At 38.8% G+C, this 18,575-nt stretch overlaps 1 protein-coding gene across 1 annotated transcript in view; it reads left to right on the forward strand.

The window, feature by feature from the left end:
* Positions 1–16,963, forward strand: part of nampt1 (nicotinamide phosphoribosyltransferase 1) — a 38,926-nt gene extending 21,963 nt beyond the window's left edge. The window contains exons 8-11 of the mRNA XM_048549500.2: positions 2,365–2,484; positions 3,898–4,038; positions 4,947–5,081; positions 8,874–16,963. Coding sequence (XP_048405457.2) covers positions 2,365–2,484; positions 3,898–4,038; positions 4,947–5,081; positions 8,874–8,984 — 507 coding nt within the window. The 3' untranslated portion in view covers positions 8,985–16,963. The remainder of the gene's footprint in view (positions 1–2,364; positions 2,485–3,897; positions 4,039–4,946; positions 5,082–8,873) is intronic.
* The last annotated feature ends 1,612 nt before the right edge of the window (positions 16,964–18,575 follow it).

Consider the following 18,575-nt stretch of genomic DNA (forward strand, 5'->3'; position numbering starts at 1 on the left):
TTAGATTAGTCTTGTTTGGTACTGATTTGACAAGTCATTTTTAGGCAGTGTTGCTCCTGGCATGCCCTCCTACACTTGCAGTTGAGCTAGGGTTGATCCCCAGGCTTGCTGGTAATGGTTGTGTGAGATATGTCCGGCCGTGTGGTTGCAGGTTGTGCTGGAGTACCATTCTGTTGATGGCCCACAGCACCCCATAGATGCCCAGTCTTGAGTTGCTAGATCTGTTTGCAGTCTTGTCCCACTTAGCATGGTGATAGTACTGCACAACATGATAGAGGATATCCTCTATGTAAAAGTGGGACTTAGTCTTTAAAAAGATTATGTGCAGTGGTCACTGTTACCAATACTGCCATGGACTGTCTGCAGCCAGCAGATTGATAAGGATGAATTCAAGTATTTTGCCCCTCTTGTTCCCCCATCCTCTGAAGACCTAGTCTGGCAGCTATGTCCTTTTGGGATCCACCCAGTTCAATTAGTGGTAGTGCTGCTGAGTCAGTCTTGGTGGTGGACATTGAATTCCCCACCCCCAGTGTATAATTTGTGCCCTCGCCACCTTCTGTGCTTTTTCCAGTCTTGTTCAACATGGAGAACTGACTCAGCAGCTGAGGGAGGGATGATATAGTGAAAACCAGAGGTTTCTTGCCCATGTTTCACCAGTTGGCTTGAGACTTCATGGGATCTAGATCCCATGTTGAGAACTAGCAGGGCAACTTATTTTTGACTGTATTCCACTGTGCTACTACCCCTTTAGGTCTGTCCTCCAGATGATCAGGGTGTATCTGGGACATGGTCTGTAAGGTATGACTTCACGAGTACGACTATGTCAGACTGTTGATTGATAAGTCTGTGAGACAGCTCTCCCACTTCTGGCACTAGCCCTCAGATGTTAGTAAGAATGTTTGCAGGGTAGATGAGGGTCAGTTCCAGTGGTCTGTCTGGTTTTGTTTCTTTGAGATTTTGTAATGATTCATATAATTGTGTAGCTTGCTGGGCCATTTCAGATGGTGGGTGGGAGTCAGCCACATTGTTGTGGGTTTGGAGTAACTTGTAGGCTGGACCTGGTGTGGATGGCAGGTTTTCTTCTGTGAAACACATCAGTGAACCATATTGTGTTTGCTGACAAGCAACTTGTTTCATTGTCATTAGTACACACTTAATTCCAGATATGTGTTTTTGAATTCAAATTCCACCATTTGCCAGGACATTAGCTGAGTTTCTGAATTAATTGTTTCATGATAATACTACTAGGGCATCGCCTCCCCATCCTGATATAAATAAATGCTCCAGATCTTGGTGAGCAAGGGACCGTTTCAGAATTTGCACATAATTTTCAAAGTTTCCAAGTTTTGTACGGACAGTAGAAGTCAAAAGGACTTGGAAAGTTGATAGGCTGGACAAGTAAATAATAGGAAGTTAATTGCAGAGAAGTGTAATGTGATATGCTTACAGTAGGCAGAACGTGAAGAGACAGTACAACATAAAGGATAGGATCCTACAAGAGATGCAGGAGCAGAGCAACCGGGATATGTGTATGTATGTATATACGCAGACGTACGCGCACACATGATTGACCTGCTCAAAACCATCTAGGGTTATGATAGAACTAGATGGGGAGAAACTGTTCACACTTGTATCAGGATCAAGAACAAGAGGGAACAAAGTAGAAGTGATTTGCAATAGACTAATGCAATGTTAGAAACTTTCTCTCGCAACAAATGTTTCAGGTCCAGAAGGTACTGCCTAGACGTGAGTCAAGAGGGTTTTCAATGATAAACTGAAGTACTGTGCAGCTTTTACAGGGAAAGTGCGAGAGAATAGCTCTAATTCATGCTTATTTGGAGAGTCAGTATAGACATGATCAGCCAAATGGTCTCCTTTTTGCACTAACAATTTTGGTTTTTTTGTGGTTTTCCAAATCAACTCTGCCACTGGATGTGTTTCCTTCATAAGCATTCTAAAGGAGATCTAAGAACAATGACATCACAGGTGTTGTCACTTTTTGTGCTGATAGTAGAGATGAAAGCTATCAGGTGCTGGCACTCCGTGTAGCCAGTTTGCCAACTCTGATCTGGATTGAAGTGTGTCAGGCAATATCAACAGAGCTTTTTGAGTGTTGTTATTCTTTGGATTCTATTCCCAGGTGCCAACTTTCTTTCCTTTCTTCCCCCTCAAAAAAAAATAACTTGTCTGTTCTGACTCCATATTGTTCAAGTTGGATTGGGGAGAAGTAATAAATGACTACAGACTATTAGCTATAAAACTGATTCATTGCTCTGAAAGAGTTAGTTTGCTTGAAATGAAGTTTTTTTTTGATCTTTTTGAATTTGTGTTGTCTAATTAAAATATCTGTTCTCTGACTAACAGGTTCTTGAAATCCTGGGAAAGAAATTTCCACCAACTGAGAATTCTAAAGGGTATAAGGTGCTTCCTCCTTTCTTGAGAATTATTCAAGGAGACGGTGTGGATATAAACACGCTGCAAGAAGTAAGAGTGTAATCTAGCAAAATAATTGCAAGCACTAGATTTTCTCTTTTCTCAAGACCTGTTTAACTTTTTTGACCTGAACTGTTTGCATAATTGAAGGACAGCTTTTAGTGGTCGTGAACTGCAGCACCATCTATTTCACAGAAACAGAAGATGAGAGGAGGGATGACCAAAAATATGGAGTGGTTTTATGGAGGACTTAGAAAGTTGATACTGGAGAGAATTTACGTCTAGCATTCTAGGAGCATGGACCTATAATCACTGCATGGCTGCCAAAGGTGAAGTCAGTTGAAGGCATCTGAGTTAGGAGAACAGAACTTGTTGCAGGTCACTGCAGGTAGTTATAATAATGAGTAAAACCATTGAAGAACTTCAAACACAATTTTTTTTAAAACCTGAGACTAGGAGTCAATATAAGCTGGCAATAATAATGTGGGAATAGAACTTGGTGAAATTTTTACACCTTCTAAATACAGTAAAATGTTAATCTATCAATGTGGAATTTTGTCACAGAAACCACTTGAGACCCCAAAGCATTGAATGTTTTCAGGAAAGGGTTAGGTACAGTTGTTGGGAGTAAAGGGATCAAAAGAAATAGGGAGAAAAGTGGGAGCCTGGTACTCAGTTGGATCGTATTGAACGGTGGAGCAGTCTCTAAAGGCTGAATGACCTACTGCTGCTCCATTGTCAGTGTTTCTGATTAATTTCACACGTTACGTTCTGTCCACTTTTATGCACAATTTTTAAATTGAATGAATTCCTGGACAATAAAACTGAAATGGCCAATGGTTCTACATATCTAAAGCAGAGATTTAAAATTAAAAGAAACCATAGATCCAACTATGCAGTGATTTTGGTTTGGATATGCTTTGAATACTGTGTCCAGTAATGTCTACCCATTACAACAACCAAAAAAGTGGTGGCATTATGGCTTTTTCAGATATAAATTGCAAATGGTATTGAAATAATAAATCCAGAGTTAAACCATGGAAATGAGACACTGGGACACGGGTTCAAATGATTAAAAGTAATGTGAAGATTGTCTTAAATCTGAAATTGTTTGATTAAATTGGAAAGGACTTCAGCATAGATGTTTTTAAAAAAAAACTGGATGCATCCAGATATCTGTCATCAACCTGTTCAGATATGTTATGACATAAATATGGAGCAGGTGGGACTTCAATCTGGCGTCTTGGCCCAGAGTAGGAACACTACCATTGCACACACAACTTGTCTCTTCTCTCTTTCTCTTGTCCCCCCCCCACCCAACCCCTCAGTCCCTAACTAAATCTATCTATGAAGTCAGTACTGGATTGTTAATGATTAAATGAACTAAGACATGCAGAATATAACAATAGGTACATTTATAGGCCTTTCTTAGAGTAGTTCAGAAAGTATTATGCTATTTTTCAGATTGTACAAGGAATGAAAGCACATAAATGGAGCATTGAGAACATTACCTTTGGATCTGGTGGTGCTTTATTGCAGAAAATGACCAGAGATCTCCTGAACTGTTCCTTCAAATGCAGTTATGTAGTAACCAATGGACTTGGGGTATGTTATTCTATATTGAGTCATACTTAAAAACAATTCTAGGTTTGGGTAGAGAAATTACTTTGACATTGAATGTTATGTCTCAATATCCTATATTGGAATCATGCCCTTAGTTAATCAATGTATAAACTTGTTTGAGCTGATTTCCTGAATGTAGGAAGAATACCTGTACTTAACTTAATGTGATAGCTGTGCTGTTGCATGACATCGCACTATGCAAAATTACATGTGGAAATAGCAATAGAAAATCACTATACCTGTACAACAAAGTTTGCGTTATCCAAACAGCATCTAATATTCATCAATCTTGCGACAGCCAATTTGCATTAAGGAAACACATTGCAGAAATACCTGTAGGCTAATATGTTTAGTGCTCATTCTGGCTACGTAATCTGAGTTCTCAGCTCAGATCATGTACTCAAATCCTGTAGTATGAAGCTTTTAGACTTTACATAATTCTGTTGACAAACAATAGTATAACTTGATACATCTTGTGGAACAATACACATTTATGCCAGTTTTTTTCTCACGTGATTCCTAATATAAGCCAAATTCTCCCCACTTTCCACATCCTTGTTAATACTCCTCTCAGAAGTAACTACCTAATTCTTTATGGATTCACTGCTGTGTTCCACAGTTGATGCTTGCTAGATTATGATTAAAATGGCATCAGTACATTGCCTTCCTTCAGTGTGAGAGAAGATATCAAACAGTCTTCCAACACTCAATGTACTTTCAATGGTGATTGTTTGGGTGACATTTATGAATCTGGAATCTTGCTAATCCTTGACATCATGAATTTATCTTTTTTGGTATTTGTGTGGGTGTTTTCATAACAGCTGCTTTCTCATTCATTTTAAAAATTGTGCTCCTAATTCTGTAAATTGACCTTTTTTTTTCATTTTCAGGTGAATGTTTTCAAAGATCCAGTCATGGATCCAAACAAGCGATCTAAGAAAGGACGTCTGTCTTTGCACTGTACTACTGCAGGGGCTTATGTCACACTTGAAGAAGGTAAAGGAGAACTGGAAGAAAATGGTCCTGTAAGTAAACTTGATCTTTATTTGTCTTTGTCATAAATATGTGGAAAGTTGAACATGATCAGACTCCTAAAGTTAATTCAGTCAATTAGAACAACGTGTGTTAATATTCATGGAATTTTATTTTCTCCAAGCCAGTATTATGCTACTCAGTAGTAATGAAAGCTTTTTTTATATATAACAAGAACAGTCTAGTACTGTACAACAGTGTGGAGTTGGAGGAACACAGGAGGCCAGGCAGCATCAGAGGAGCAGTAAAGTTGATGTTTTGGGTCAGGAAAAGTCAACTTTCCTGCTCCTCTGCTGCCTGGCCTCCTGTGTTCCTCCAGCTCCACACTGTTATCTCTTACTTCAGTATCGGCAGTTCTTACTATTTCCTTGTCCAGTACTGCACCAGAATTCTTGTCTTAAAGGATATGTACCTTGAACTGTATCTGAGTTTTTCTATCAAACAACATTGACTTTCCTCTGCAGAATATGTAAACAAAATAGCAGTATAAATACAAATAACATTTCTCTTGAACACTGAGCATGAAGGTAATGTTAAGTGCATGCAAGTGTGAATATGCAGTAGGCATTGTGATGAACACAAGACGTGATGCAGCAGGGAATGTGGTTAGAAAAACAGTTTGAGGGTGGTGATGAAAAGAGCAGGTTTAAAAGAACATGTGATATTTACATTGGCTGAGTTATTTAGCTAAATTCTTTGAGTATAGGCACATGATGAGTGTTATTGGCACGTGGCATTATTAACTGAGGGGGGTAATAGACAGAATTAGCTAGCAATTGTGATACTAAGGGTGTATATTTAACTGATTCCAGAATAGTAAAGGAAGATTGTTTCTTGGACAGTATCCTGCAAAAAAAAAGCAGCAAGTGGGGCTTTGTAAGTTGCTGAGTTAAAACTCTCTTTTTTTTTTATTTTTCTGGGAAAAGATGGGGAAGGTGTAAAATAAGAATGTAGAACAAGAGCAGTGCAATGTCAGAAAGGTCAGCGATAACGGGAACTGCAGATGCTAGAGAATCCAAGATAAAGTGTGAAGCTGGATGAACACAGCAGGCCAAGCAGATCTCAGGAGCACAAAAGCTGACGTTTCGGGCCGAGACCCTTCTTCAGAGAGGGAGATGGGGTGAGGGTTCTGGAATAAATAGGGAGAGAGGGGGAGGCGGACCGAAGATGGAGAGAAAAGAAGATAGGTGGACAGGAGAGTATAGGTGGGGAGGTATGGAGGGGATAGTTCAGTCCAGGGAAGACGGACAGGTCAAGGAGGTGGGATGAGGTTAGTAGGTAGGAAATGGAGGTGCAGCTTGGGGTGGGAGGAAGGGATGGGTGAGAGGAAGAACAGGTTAGGGAGGCAGAGGCAGGCTGGGCTGGTTTAGATGAAAATGTATACTCAACTGACTTGCAGTCCAGTTAATAGCTTTCCTTTCTCACTGGCAGACTATCATCCATTCCTTTATCTCCCTAACTGTTGTATTCTCCCTATCTCTGCCTCTGCTTTTGTCCAACTGAAGTATGAAATAGTCTGTATTTAAATAAGATCATTTTGAATACGACTGAAAGCCTGACATTGAGTAATTGTGTAACTGAGAGCGCACATACATCAGAGAAAATGTTGAAAATACAACCTGCCTGCAGTATGAATTTGAGTCAAGCCACTTCGTGAAAAGTAGGACTGACTGGTTGTGCTGTATATCTAGACAGTCTGTTTTAATATTGATGCTTTTTTAAAGAAACAAATCAATATTGTGCTGTCCATTGCCCTTCATGCAATCTAGTTCCTGTTCTCTTGCCATCTTATTCCTAACATTTTGTTTTGAGCTATTATATTTTCTAATAAAGGAAAAGAGACTGATTTGAAATGCCAGAGCATGTCCAGACAGTAAAGTACTATAAAGTGGAATAACTGTAACAATGTAAGAAATGTGGCAGCCAGCAGGCACAATGGAGGTTCCCACGTACAGAATTTTTAAGAATTCATTTGTGGGATGCAGATGTCACATTTATTGTCTGTCTTTGGTTGTCCTTGTGAAGAAGGTCGTGAGGTGCCTTATTGAACCGCTGCAGTCCACCTGCTGTGGGTTAATCCACAATGCCCTTGGGGAGGGAATTCCAGGTTTTTTTTACCCAGCAACAGTGAAGGAATGGAAATATATTTTGAAGTCAAGATGTTGAATGGCTTGGAGGGGACTTTTTGTAGTTGGTGTTTCATGTATCTGCTGCCCTTGTCCTCCTAAATGGAATGATTATGGTTTAGAAGATGCTGTCTGAGGACCTTTGAATTTCTACAGTGCATCTTGTAGATTATCTAGTCATTGTACTAACTTCCTAATGTTAATTGAGGATAAAAATTGTCTGGAATTGCGGACATAAACTACCTACTCTTTGAAATACTGTAGGTGTCATGAGATCTTTCGCATTCACCTGAGAAAGCAGGTAGGGCCTCAGTTTGATGTCTCATCTGATAAATGACATCATCTCAGCACTCGGTCAGTATAGCGAGTTTTGAGAAGATTTGTAGCTCAGGTTGAGGTTCTGGATGTGAGTTTGCTCGCTGAGCTGGAAGGTTAGTTTTCAGACGTTTCGTCACCATTCTAGGTAACATCAGTGAGCCGACAAAGCGCTGGTGTTATGTTCGCTTTTTATTTATCTGTTTAGGTTTCCTTGGGTCGGTGATGTCATTTCTTGTTCTTTTTCTCAGGGGATGGTAGATTGGCTCCAAATCAGTGTGTTTGTTGGAGTTCCGGTTGGAATGCCATGCTTCCAGGAATTCTCGTGCGTGTCTCTGTTTGGCTTGTCCTAGGATGGATGTGTTGTCCCAATCAAAGTGGTGTCCTTCCTCATCTGTATGTAAGGATACGAGGGATAGTGGGTCATGTCGTTTTGTGGCTAGTTGATGTTCATGTATCCTGGTGGCTAGCTTTCTGCCTGTTTGTCCAATGTAGTGTTTGTCACGGTTCTTGCAAGGTATTTTGTAAATGATGTTCGTTTTGCTTGTCTGTATAGGGTCTTTTAAGTTCATTAGCTGCTGTTTTAGTGTGTTGGTGGGTTTGTGGGCTACCCTGATGCCAAGAGGTCCGAGTAGTCTGGCAGTCATTTCAGAAATGTCTTTGATGTAGGGGAGAGTGGTTATGGTGTCTGGGCCCGTTTTGTCTGTTTGTTTGGGTTTGTTGCTGAGGAATTGACAAACAGGCAGAAAGCTAGCCACCAGGATACACGAACATCAACTAGTCACAAAATGACATGACCCACTATCCCTTGTAGCCTTACGTACAGATGAGGAAGGACAACACATCCATCCTAGGACAAGCCAAACAGAGACATGCACAAGAATTCCTGGAAGCATGGCATTCCAACCAGAATCCATCAACAAACACACTGATTTGGAGCCAATCTACCATCCCCTGAGAAAAAGAACAAGAAACGACATCACCAACCCAAGGAAACCTAAACAGATAAATAGAAAGCGGAACATAACACCAGCGCTTTGTCGGCTCACTGATGTTACCTAGAATGGTGACGAAACGTCTGAAAACTAACCTTCCAGCTCAGCGAGCAAACTCACATCCAGAACTTGGTCAGTATAGCATTGTCAACCTTCATTTTGTTATGCTCAAGTTCTGGAATGGGACTTGGATCTACAATTTTCTCGGGCATTTAAGATTCTTTGTTATATATTACCTGCTTGCGTATGTATCTGTCTTTCTTAACTTTAATCCATGATTTAGAACAGCAACTATTTTCTTCCCATTAAATCCGTTACATTTGCATTTAAATTTTACATCTTTTTACAGGATCTTCTGCATACAGTTTTCAAGAATGGCAAAGTTATCAAGAGTTACACCTTTGATGAAGTGCGGGAAAATGCTCAGCTGAAGATGAGTAAATGTGGCAAACTTCAATAAATCCAAATTCATATCAAATATATATACATATGTACACAATGATGTCAATTCTGTTGCGGGTTCAATGCACAGATGTATATATCATAATGGTTTTAAAATTTGACTAAGTTGAAAAGATTTGTAAGTGTCACACAAAACAGCAAATGAAGTCCACCCATACCCTGATCCTCCACTACAGTTTGCATTTTTAACTGACGCTTGCTGTACACAAATTTTAAGTGTTGCTTTGAACAACTGCTGCTTTGTATTTTAATATATAAATTGTGGGGTATAATAATGGTAACAAGAAACTATGAAGATGTGCAAATGTTGGTCATGTGTTTGAACTGGATAACCTACTTCACAAAAGAAAATGTTGGCCAATATTGGACGTAATTTAAATATATTTTTGTGTGTGTGTGTGTGTGCGTGTGTGTACATACCAAACTCCTTTACAATCTTAAGTTCTTTTTTCCTTTTAATGGGGGTTCAATTTTATATTTCCATACTCTGTTCTGGTTTGAAAGTAGGGACAGTGTTGCTGAATAGGAATAAACAATTATGGCAGTTGTACAACTATTTGGTATTATGATGAACAAAGCCGCCTTTGCACACAAATGTTTAGATGTTGGGGGGGGTGGTGGGTAGTTGGTGCACTTTTTAAGAGAACTACTTGTTGGCTGGAAAATGTAGGCTTTCTTAGAACCTGTAACACTGAGAAAAGGTGTCTCACCACACAACTACCTTTTTGAAGTTTAATGGAACAATCAAAAATGAGTTTATTCTTGAAAGACTTTGTAGTTTGTCGAGAATATTCATTAATTTGGATGCACTTGTTGAGCGCTAGCCTTCTATTTCACATTTCCAAACTTGATAGGAAGAATACTTTTCATTGAGATGCTAAGCTTTTTTTTATTTTGCCAAATTCCTTTGTACAGTTTAAATTGAGAACTCTCTTTCCCCCAAAAACATTCTACACCAGTGTAACAGGTAAATTTGGAAATGGATGGGAAAATTAGATGCATCACGGCCACCCTAGTGGAATGAAATAAACCTAACTTCTCTTGCATTGAGGGATGAAGTAGTAAAAGTATAAATTTTATAACTGACGTATAGATTAGGCCTTTAAATTCCATATTGCACGATGTTGTAGTTTTGTGTAGAAAATTAAATTCCTGGGACTGCTGTTTACAACAGAGGTCTATTATGTTTCCTATCCCCCTCATTGTTTCACATCCCCAAGTTTCAATGATGCTTGTAATGTATTTTGATGCTCCGTACTGTAGCAATATACCTAAACAGTAAAACAGATGGCTAGACTATGCAATAAGATTTTTAAAAAATTTTTTGTTGAATGTGGGAAGTGAACATATTGGTTCCATATATCAATGCTGAAATAGCTTCAGCATACTTCTTCTAAGGACACGATTCTGAAAATAAGCCATTTCTGGATATCATGAATTCTGCTCCCCCCCCCCCCCCCCCCCACCACCACCGCCACTGGAAACTGTGACACAGGAAGATTATTAGTATTACTATGATACAAATTACAGACCCAATGACTTAATCTTAAATGGCTTGTTAAATTTGAATGTGTTGTTAATATTTTCTCCTTGTAATATTAACAAAGTAAGTCTGGGATCATCAATTAGTAAGGGGAGCAAGTGTGAAGAATATTTTCCAGATGTTCAGAAACAACAGGGGCAGGGTTCACTTAAGTGGTGGAGAAAGCAAAATGACAGGTACTCTGAAACATTTTTATATGGAAAAGCTAGGTTTGTTCAATACTAAACCCACTATTTAAAATGTTTTTCATGCCTTGCAGGACCAGTTTCTATTTCCAAACTGGACTTTTTTTTTTACATTTGAGACACCAGTGGTTCAGCTTGGAATACTCCAGATTGAAAAATGTTATTGTTTGCTCTCTCTACATACAAATCATTAATGTATAAAGTAAAGTGAACTTAGAGTTGACACTTGGAGATAAATTATTGCCATTAAGTAACATTGAAGAATGAGTTCAGTCTGTCAGTGGTTTGGTTTCATGTTTTGGTGAATGAATTTCAAAGTTAGGGATTTTGAAAAGCCATGCAAATATTCATGATTCAGCTAAATCCACAAATTGAATAACTATTGGGTGAAGCTGTCAAGGAATTGAAGTGGATGTCAGTTATGATCATGAATAAAACATCCAACGTAGCAACCAAATATTTAATTAATGTCTTATTTCAGATTCTTCCATGGGCCCAAAAGCCTGAAGAGTTGTAGCCCTACTGATGCAAGCCTTGCTATTTTTAATTGCATTAGCTATCAGATGCTGATCACATTTTAAGTGAGTTAATCAACAAAGTAACATACTATCACCTCATTGAGGAATATTTTTTACTGGGGGTGGTTTGTAATGGTAGTTATTAGTATTTGTTGAATTAAAGCTTTTGGTTGGAATGTTACTGAATACTTCCTTACCTATCCTTTAGTAATTTTTGTAGACTTCTATGACCACCTGTTTTCCACGTTTTTGAATTTTGGTTGGGATATTGGTTGCAACAATAAAATCCTGTTGAGCATTTGTCCTTCCATTAGTGTATAACAACTGCTGTACAATTCCCTAGCGTCTTACTCCATACCGAAATTTGGCGTGGTTAGTTTGTTCTGTATGAGCTCCTTTTTTTTTAAAGAGAGCTCTTTAATTTCCTACATATTCTGTGGTGTATATTATGTCTGAGGAGTTTCAAATAAATTTATATGGTTTTCTGTAAAAACATGTATGCTTTCTGCTTTTAGATCAAACAGCTAATGTTACTTCATCTGTAATTTGTGTGCAGTTGTGTATTGCTGAAGAATTTGAGGATTTTTGATTAAGCCTATAAATTCTGTTAGTTCCTTTAATGTCTATCTGGACATTATTATTGTTTAAAACCACTTTGACTCCTCTTGTCGCTGTCAGTACCACCCCAACTGTAACATGTCGGTGTGGGCAGTATGTTCTGTAAATATCATCTAAAATTATCTGTGTTAATTCAGGTAAAATGCAGTTGGAAAAAATATATTTTTGATAGCAGAAACATTAAATGTATTTTGATCAAGCTTAATGATTTGGATTGTTAAGGTTGCATTTGCCATTCACAACATTTGCAAACTTTACAGGCATCTTGTTGACTGGGGCTTTATTTACAGGGGATGTGGTGTGATCAGGGCAAGCATGAACATGTCTCAACAGAATGTTCAACATACAACAAAATCATGGAACATAAGATCAGCTTGAGAAATGAAACAAAATGTAAAATTGAAGAAATCTGCAATCATGTTCTGAAGATCTAGTACTTCAGGCTTGTAAAGTTTAAATTTTCAGCAAGTTGGTTAGTAAGTAAAGCACCAGCTTCCAATGTTTTCTAGTGTTAAATGGGTAGTGATGTCATATATGCACAGGATTTTAGAGTCTCTTAGCAAGAGGCAAGTGTGGCAAAGCTTAACAAGACTGAGTAGTAGCAGAAGTAGGCCATTTTGGCTTGTTGAGTCTGCTGTTCCATTCAGTAAGATCATGGCTACTCTGTTAATCCGCAACTTCACTTTCCTCCTTTTTACCCATGTCCTTTAATTCACTTACCAGTTTTAAATCTGTGGCAGTCTTGAATATTTATAATGACCTAACCTTGATAGAACTTTGTGGTGAGGAATAACACAAACATAACAGCAGTCAGAGAAAATGCATAAGCCCTTAGTGAGTTTGTAACCTGATCCTAGACACACTTACAATACAGAAACAACTTCTCTACATCCACCCTGTCAAACCTCCTAAAAAATCTTGCGTTTCCGTAAGGTTTCCCCTCATTCTTGTATATTCAAATGAGTAAAAATCCAGCCTACTCAAACTCTCCTCAAAATTCTTACATAGCTTTGATCAACCTTGTGAGCTTCTCTGGACTGTCTGCCAGTATAAGTTCCCTTCAATAAGGGGACCAGAACAGTTTGCGGTCTTCTGTTGTGATGTGACTAGTGGCTTGGACAGTTTTGCCAAGACTTTTTTTTTATTTTTATATGCCATTGCCTTTGAAATAAATCACATTTTATTGTCTTCCCTTTGTGATTCATGAAGGAGGACCCCAAAATCCTTTGCTGTAATTTTCTGCAGTATTTCCTCTGCTCTTCTATTTCATTTTAAAGTGCATAATTTCCCACATTATATTCCATCTACTGACTTGTTTGCCCACTTATTTAACCTGACTGTCTGTCTCCCTCTGGACTTTCCCAGTTGCTTTCCTATCTGTTTGAGTCATCTCTAAATCATTAATCCTGTAAGTAATTATGGCAGCAGCACTTAAATCTGTAGCCCTTCTTGTTACAGATTGCCATCCTGAAAATACTTACCCTGATTTCATTTTCTATTAGTTAGCTAATTCTCTTTCCACTCACATTTACCCCTTACTCCCCACAACCCAAACACACTCTACTTGCATGTTAAATCTTCTTGTGTAAAGGTATTGCACACATTTGGAAATACAAATACTTGATGTACTTGTTTCCCTTGATCTGACCACGTAGCCTTTTTCAAAGAGCTGTAACAAATTTGTCAGGTGTGATTTTCCCCTTTGATACTGCTGACTCTGCTGGATTGTATTTTCTATTTCTAAATGCTCTGCTATTTTAGTCATTTAAATAGATAGATATGTTCACCAAAATGTTCAGTTTTATTTAATCTCCTATTTTGTATAAGTGTATTACAATCTCAGTTTTTCAATCTTCTAGGGTTTTTCCAGAATCTTGGAATTTCTTAGCTTACTGCCAGTGTATCATTCTTCAGTTACCTCTTTAAAATCTGATATGTAACTTTCAGGAACAGGGGTCTTGCTGGCCTTTTAGCCATATCAATTGCTTCCAGTACCTTTTTTTTCCCTCCAGTGGTTTTATTTACTCTTTTTTTTATATACCTAGCCCCTGCCAACCGACCTAAATTTCATCCCTTGATTATATTGGAATATATTCAATATAGTGGAAATTCCGTCAGTGTATTCTACCATGTGACCAATGCAAAGTATTTATTCAATTTTTTGCTATTTCCTGGTTCCCTGTTTATATCCCCAGATATATTATTCAAGAGACTAATAATCACATTGTTATTCTGGGATAGTAGGACATGGCCATCCTGGCCCTCCTGCAGTGCCACAACGATGCCACCCAAAGATTGCAGGAACAGCAATTCCTAAGCGGAATATGAACCCTGCAGCCCAATGGTATCAATGTGGATTTCACAAGCTTCAAAATCTCCCCTCCCCTACCGCATCCCAAAACCAGCCCAGCTTGTCCCTGCCTCCCTAACCTGTCTGTCCTTCCCATCTATCTTCCCCCGCCCCACCTCAAGCCCCACCCTCATCTCCTACCTACTAGCCTCATTTCCCCACCCCTTGACCTGCCTGTTCTCCCTGGGCTGACCTATTCTTCTCTTCCCCCCCCCCCCCAACTCCCTACCTATACTCACCTTTTATTGGCTCCTACCCCACCTCTTTGACTGGTCTGTCACCCCTCCACCTACCTTCTCCTCTGTCCATCTTCGATCTGCCTCCCCCCTCCCCCATTTATTTCAGAATCCCCTTCCCCCTCCCCCACTTCTGAAGAGTCGAGGCCAGAAACGTCAGCTGTCCTGCTCCTCTGCTGCTTGGCCTACTGTGTTCATCCAGCTCTGCACCTTGTTATCTCATTGTTATTCTGTTCCTTTGAAATATGTTTTTTTTTGTTTTTACAATAATTACTAGTTTGTCCTTGTGTTTTTTTGTTTTGGTCTTATTTTCTTTGGGTTTTATGTCATTCTCCATCTTCATTTACCATTAATCTTTTGCCACATTAGAAAAAAAATTGTGATAATTGGCCATGCTAAATTGCTCATAGTGTTCAGGGGTGTGTAGGTTATAGGAGGATGGGTCTGGGTGGGATGCATCAAGGGGCGGTGTGAACTTGTTGGGCTGAAGGGCCTGTTTCCATGCTGTAGGGAATCTAATCTTAAACAACTATCCTTATGCTATGGAAGACACTGTCAAAGGTTTGCTGTTTAGGGAAATTCATCGACATCCTTTTGCTGTCTGGTCACATGCTTTAAGCTCAAACAGGGATGTGTCATTGCTCTCACCTTTTTCTCCATTATCGTCGTCACTGTTCTTCATTTTAGCAAGAACAAATTTGCCAGTGGTCTGGGAATTGTCTACAGGATGCATGGCAAAGCTAGGTTTATTTAATACTAAACCCACTCTTTTAAACTGTTTTTCATGTCTTGCATGACCAGTTTGTTTCCAAACTTGAATTTCAACCAAGAATAAAATTATACTGACCTTTGCTTGTGAAACTTCAGTTTGTGGATGGAAGTCCTTTCTCTTCTCTTGGAAGAGATTCTTCAAGCCTCTGAATGCTTTTTGCAGTAGTTAGTCTTAGTCTTAGCCTTAGCCTCAACCTGAAGACAATTCAGATCCTTTACAAATCTATCCCAGGCTCTAGTCCATAATACCTGCATTTAAGATTAGTGGAGAAATCCTTCAAAACATGAAACATTTCCCTTAACTAGGAAGCTATCTCTCAAAGGCTAAACATCGCATACAATCTGAACATCTTCAGAAACCTAAGGATGAGCTTGGTGGACAATCAGGCTCACTCGTGAGAGGGAATGATGACAATAATTCTTAAGTTCCTCTCTCAACTGTAACTATGCTCGTATCTTCATTCTTCACTGAGATATTTCTTTACTATCAATCATGAGCTATTTTCTTAAGGCCCTTTTTTTGTTTCTCATTTTTCTGCTGAACTCCCCTTCCATCCATTCATCCGCCCTCATCCCTATGTAATTGCCCTTACTTAAATTTTGGGTTTTTTTCTGACCCATATTTCCCAGTCTCAAATTGATAAGTTCTACCATGTTGAGGTGTCTCTTTTCCCAGGATACCTTTCATGTTCTGAGAACATTTATGAAACCTACCTAAAGTATACATTACCAGATCCAAAATAACCTGATACCTCATTATTATTGAACTGTCCCAAATGCACTCTTCCTCATAGTTACCTCTACCTATTTGATTTAGCAATATGAAGATTAATGTCACCTGTGATTAAAGCCCCTGTGCTATCCCCTTGTTATCTTCTGATTTATTCTCAATCCTGCAGAAAAGCTACTGTTTAGGGACCTATAGACTATTCCTATCAGTGTCTTTTATTTTATTTCTTACCTTTTTTTTTATTCATGTAATTCTACGTCATTTGATCCAAATCATTTCTTGCTATTACATTTCTTCCCTCTTGTACTAGTAAAGCTTCCCCACTACCCTGTCTATCTGCTGTCTTTCACCCCTGAACTGTTAATTCTGAGCTTTGATCTCCTTTGTAGCTGTGTCTCCACAACAGCTATAAGATTGTACCCATTAATTCACTTGCTTCAAAAAGCTTTGTACATTAAAGTCCAGAAATATTAATTTTACCTTCCCTGTACCCCCATCCCACCACCACCCCACATTTGACCATATTTGCTGCTGTTTGTGTTTCTGTCCCTTCGTGTTCCAGTGTGGCTAATTATCAAAAACTTTGCTGTGAGATGCTCCCATATCTCTTTGCTTTATAAGTATACATATCACCATCAAAATCCAACTCCACACATCAACCTTCCCTCAATTCTAATTTAAAGCCCTCAAGAGAGCAGGGCAGTCTCACCTAACTACATATGTGGGTAGTCGAAGTTGCTGTCAGATTTACCCAATAATAATGACTTAAGTTATTAATATGAAAGCTGGTCCAATGCAATGTAAAAGATTTAATGACAATGTTTTTCTTGAAGTTGTTTCAATTGTGAACAATCAATTTTCTTAGTTTAAAAAGGCAAGAATAGATATCTTATTTGTATGCAAATTAATTAACTTGCTTGGAGAAATGCATTTGTACATGGTATATGAGCAGACACTACCCCTGATGTAAGTGCCTCACTTTGGTTTATAGCAGACATTAAACTTATTTGAAGAGTGGTGTCAGAATGATGAATCTGTGAGTGAATTTTCTTTGTAATTTTGTAGCTGTTTCAATGAAAAAAAATCACCGAATTGGAATCCTGATATTCAGGTTGGGGAAAGAGTGATGATTGTATTGTACCCCAGATTTTAACAGTTAACCCAGACAATATGCTTTGAAGGCTTCAAAGAGTCTTCGAACTTCATGTTAATGTTATAATCCTGGACCAAATCTGTTATGATCAAGCTAGGAATTAAACTGTAAGATCCAAGAAACTTGAAGAATAAAGTACCAACATTATATGGTTTTGAACAAGCAATAACCTTCAATGTACAATAGTCGACCAAATTGTAAACTTATTCTAACAATCCGAATTACAGGTGGTTCATATGGGCAATAGACTTACCAGACACCACCCCACAAACTAATATAATTAAGACGTTGTACAGTAGCTAAGATAATAAAATGTGAGGCTGGATGAACACAGCAGGCCAAGCAGCATGTGCTCCTGAGATGCTGCTTGGCCTGCTGTGTTCATCCAGCCTCACATTTTATTATCTTGGAATTCTCCAGCATCTGCAGTTCCCATTATCTCTGATCTCTATTGTACAGTAGCTCCTTTGTTTATGATATAATTGGTCAACAAGTCTTTAGAGATTAGGGATAGTAGGAACTGCAAATGCTGGTGAATCTGCGATAACGAGGTGTAGAGCTGGATGAATTCCACAAACCAGGCAGCATCAGAGGAGCTGGAAAGCAGACGTTTCGGGTCTGCACTGTTTTTCAGAAGGGGTCCAGATCCCAGACGTCAGCTTTCCTGCTGCTCTGATGTTGCCTGGCCTACTGTGTTCGTCCAGCTCTACACCTTTGTTATTTAAAGAGATCACATCTGTCAACCTTGAGCTGCTCTGTTCACTGGCTGCACCCGTTCTCGTCTTTTCTGAGGACAAATTCCCCTGGACTCTGAAACTGCACTCCAGTACTTAGTCACCAGTATAAAATCAGCTTCTCATTGATAGCAGACTTCTCCAGTCTTTTGTCCCTGGGTTTTCTCTTAACTCCAAACTTATTTGTGTGGAGGAATTGCTGATTGAATTTGTGACAAGCAGATGCTGATTGCCAGGTAGTGAAATAAGTTGTTGATGGTAGAAAATGATTTTAACTTTCTAGTTGCTGTGTGTGATTGATATCATACCTAATTACTGAGATGACTACTATTCTGGCAAAATAGTGCCAGATTTCACTGCCTCCTTGAGAAGCGTGTTTTTTTTTAAAATATGTCCCAGTTTACACCCTGCATTGCTTTAATAGAATCTTCCTTGCCCCAAACACGAACTTTTGCAGACAGACAATCTCTCTCCTAACAGCTCCCAGTTGTCGGATGTATTACTTTTCTTTCAACTTTATAGGACTTCTCTTTGGAAGCATGATCTTTCATTTCTTTTGCAAGTCATAGTTGAGCCACCTTTCCTATTGTGTTCTTCCTCTGGAAAGGAATATATAATTGTTACAATGCACACATTTGTTCCTAAAATGTTAGCCTTTGCCAGTCCTTTTCTAGTGCCTTTTAATAAAGTCACCTGTCATCACTGGTTCCTCTTTCTTATTAAAAAAAAATCATTTAAGACACCTATTTTG

Source organism: Stegostoma tigrinum, chromosome 18, assembly GCF_030684315.1.
Source record: "Stegostoma tigrinum isolate sSteTig4 chromosome 18, sSteTig4.hap1, whole genome shotgun sequence".
Lineage (NCBI taxonomy): Eukaryota > Metazoa > Chordata > Chondrichthyes > Orectolobiformes > Stegostomatidae > Stegostoma > Stegostoma tigrinum.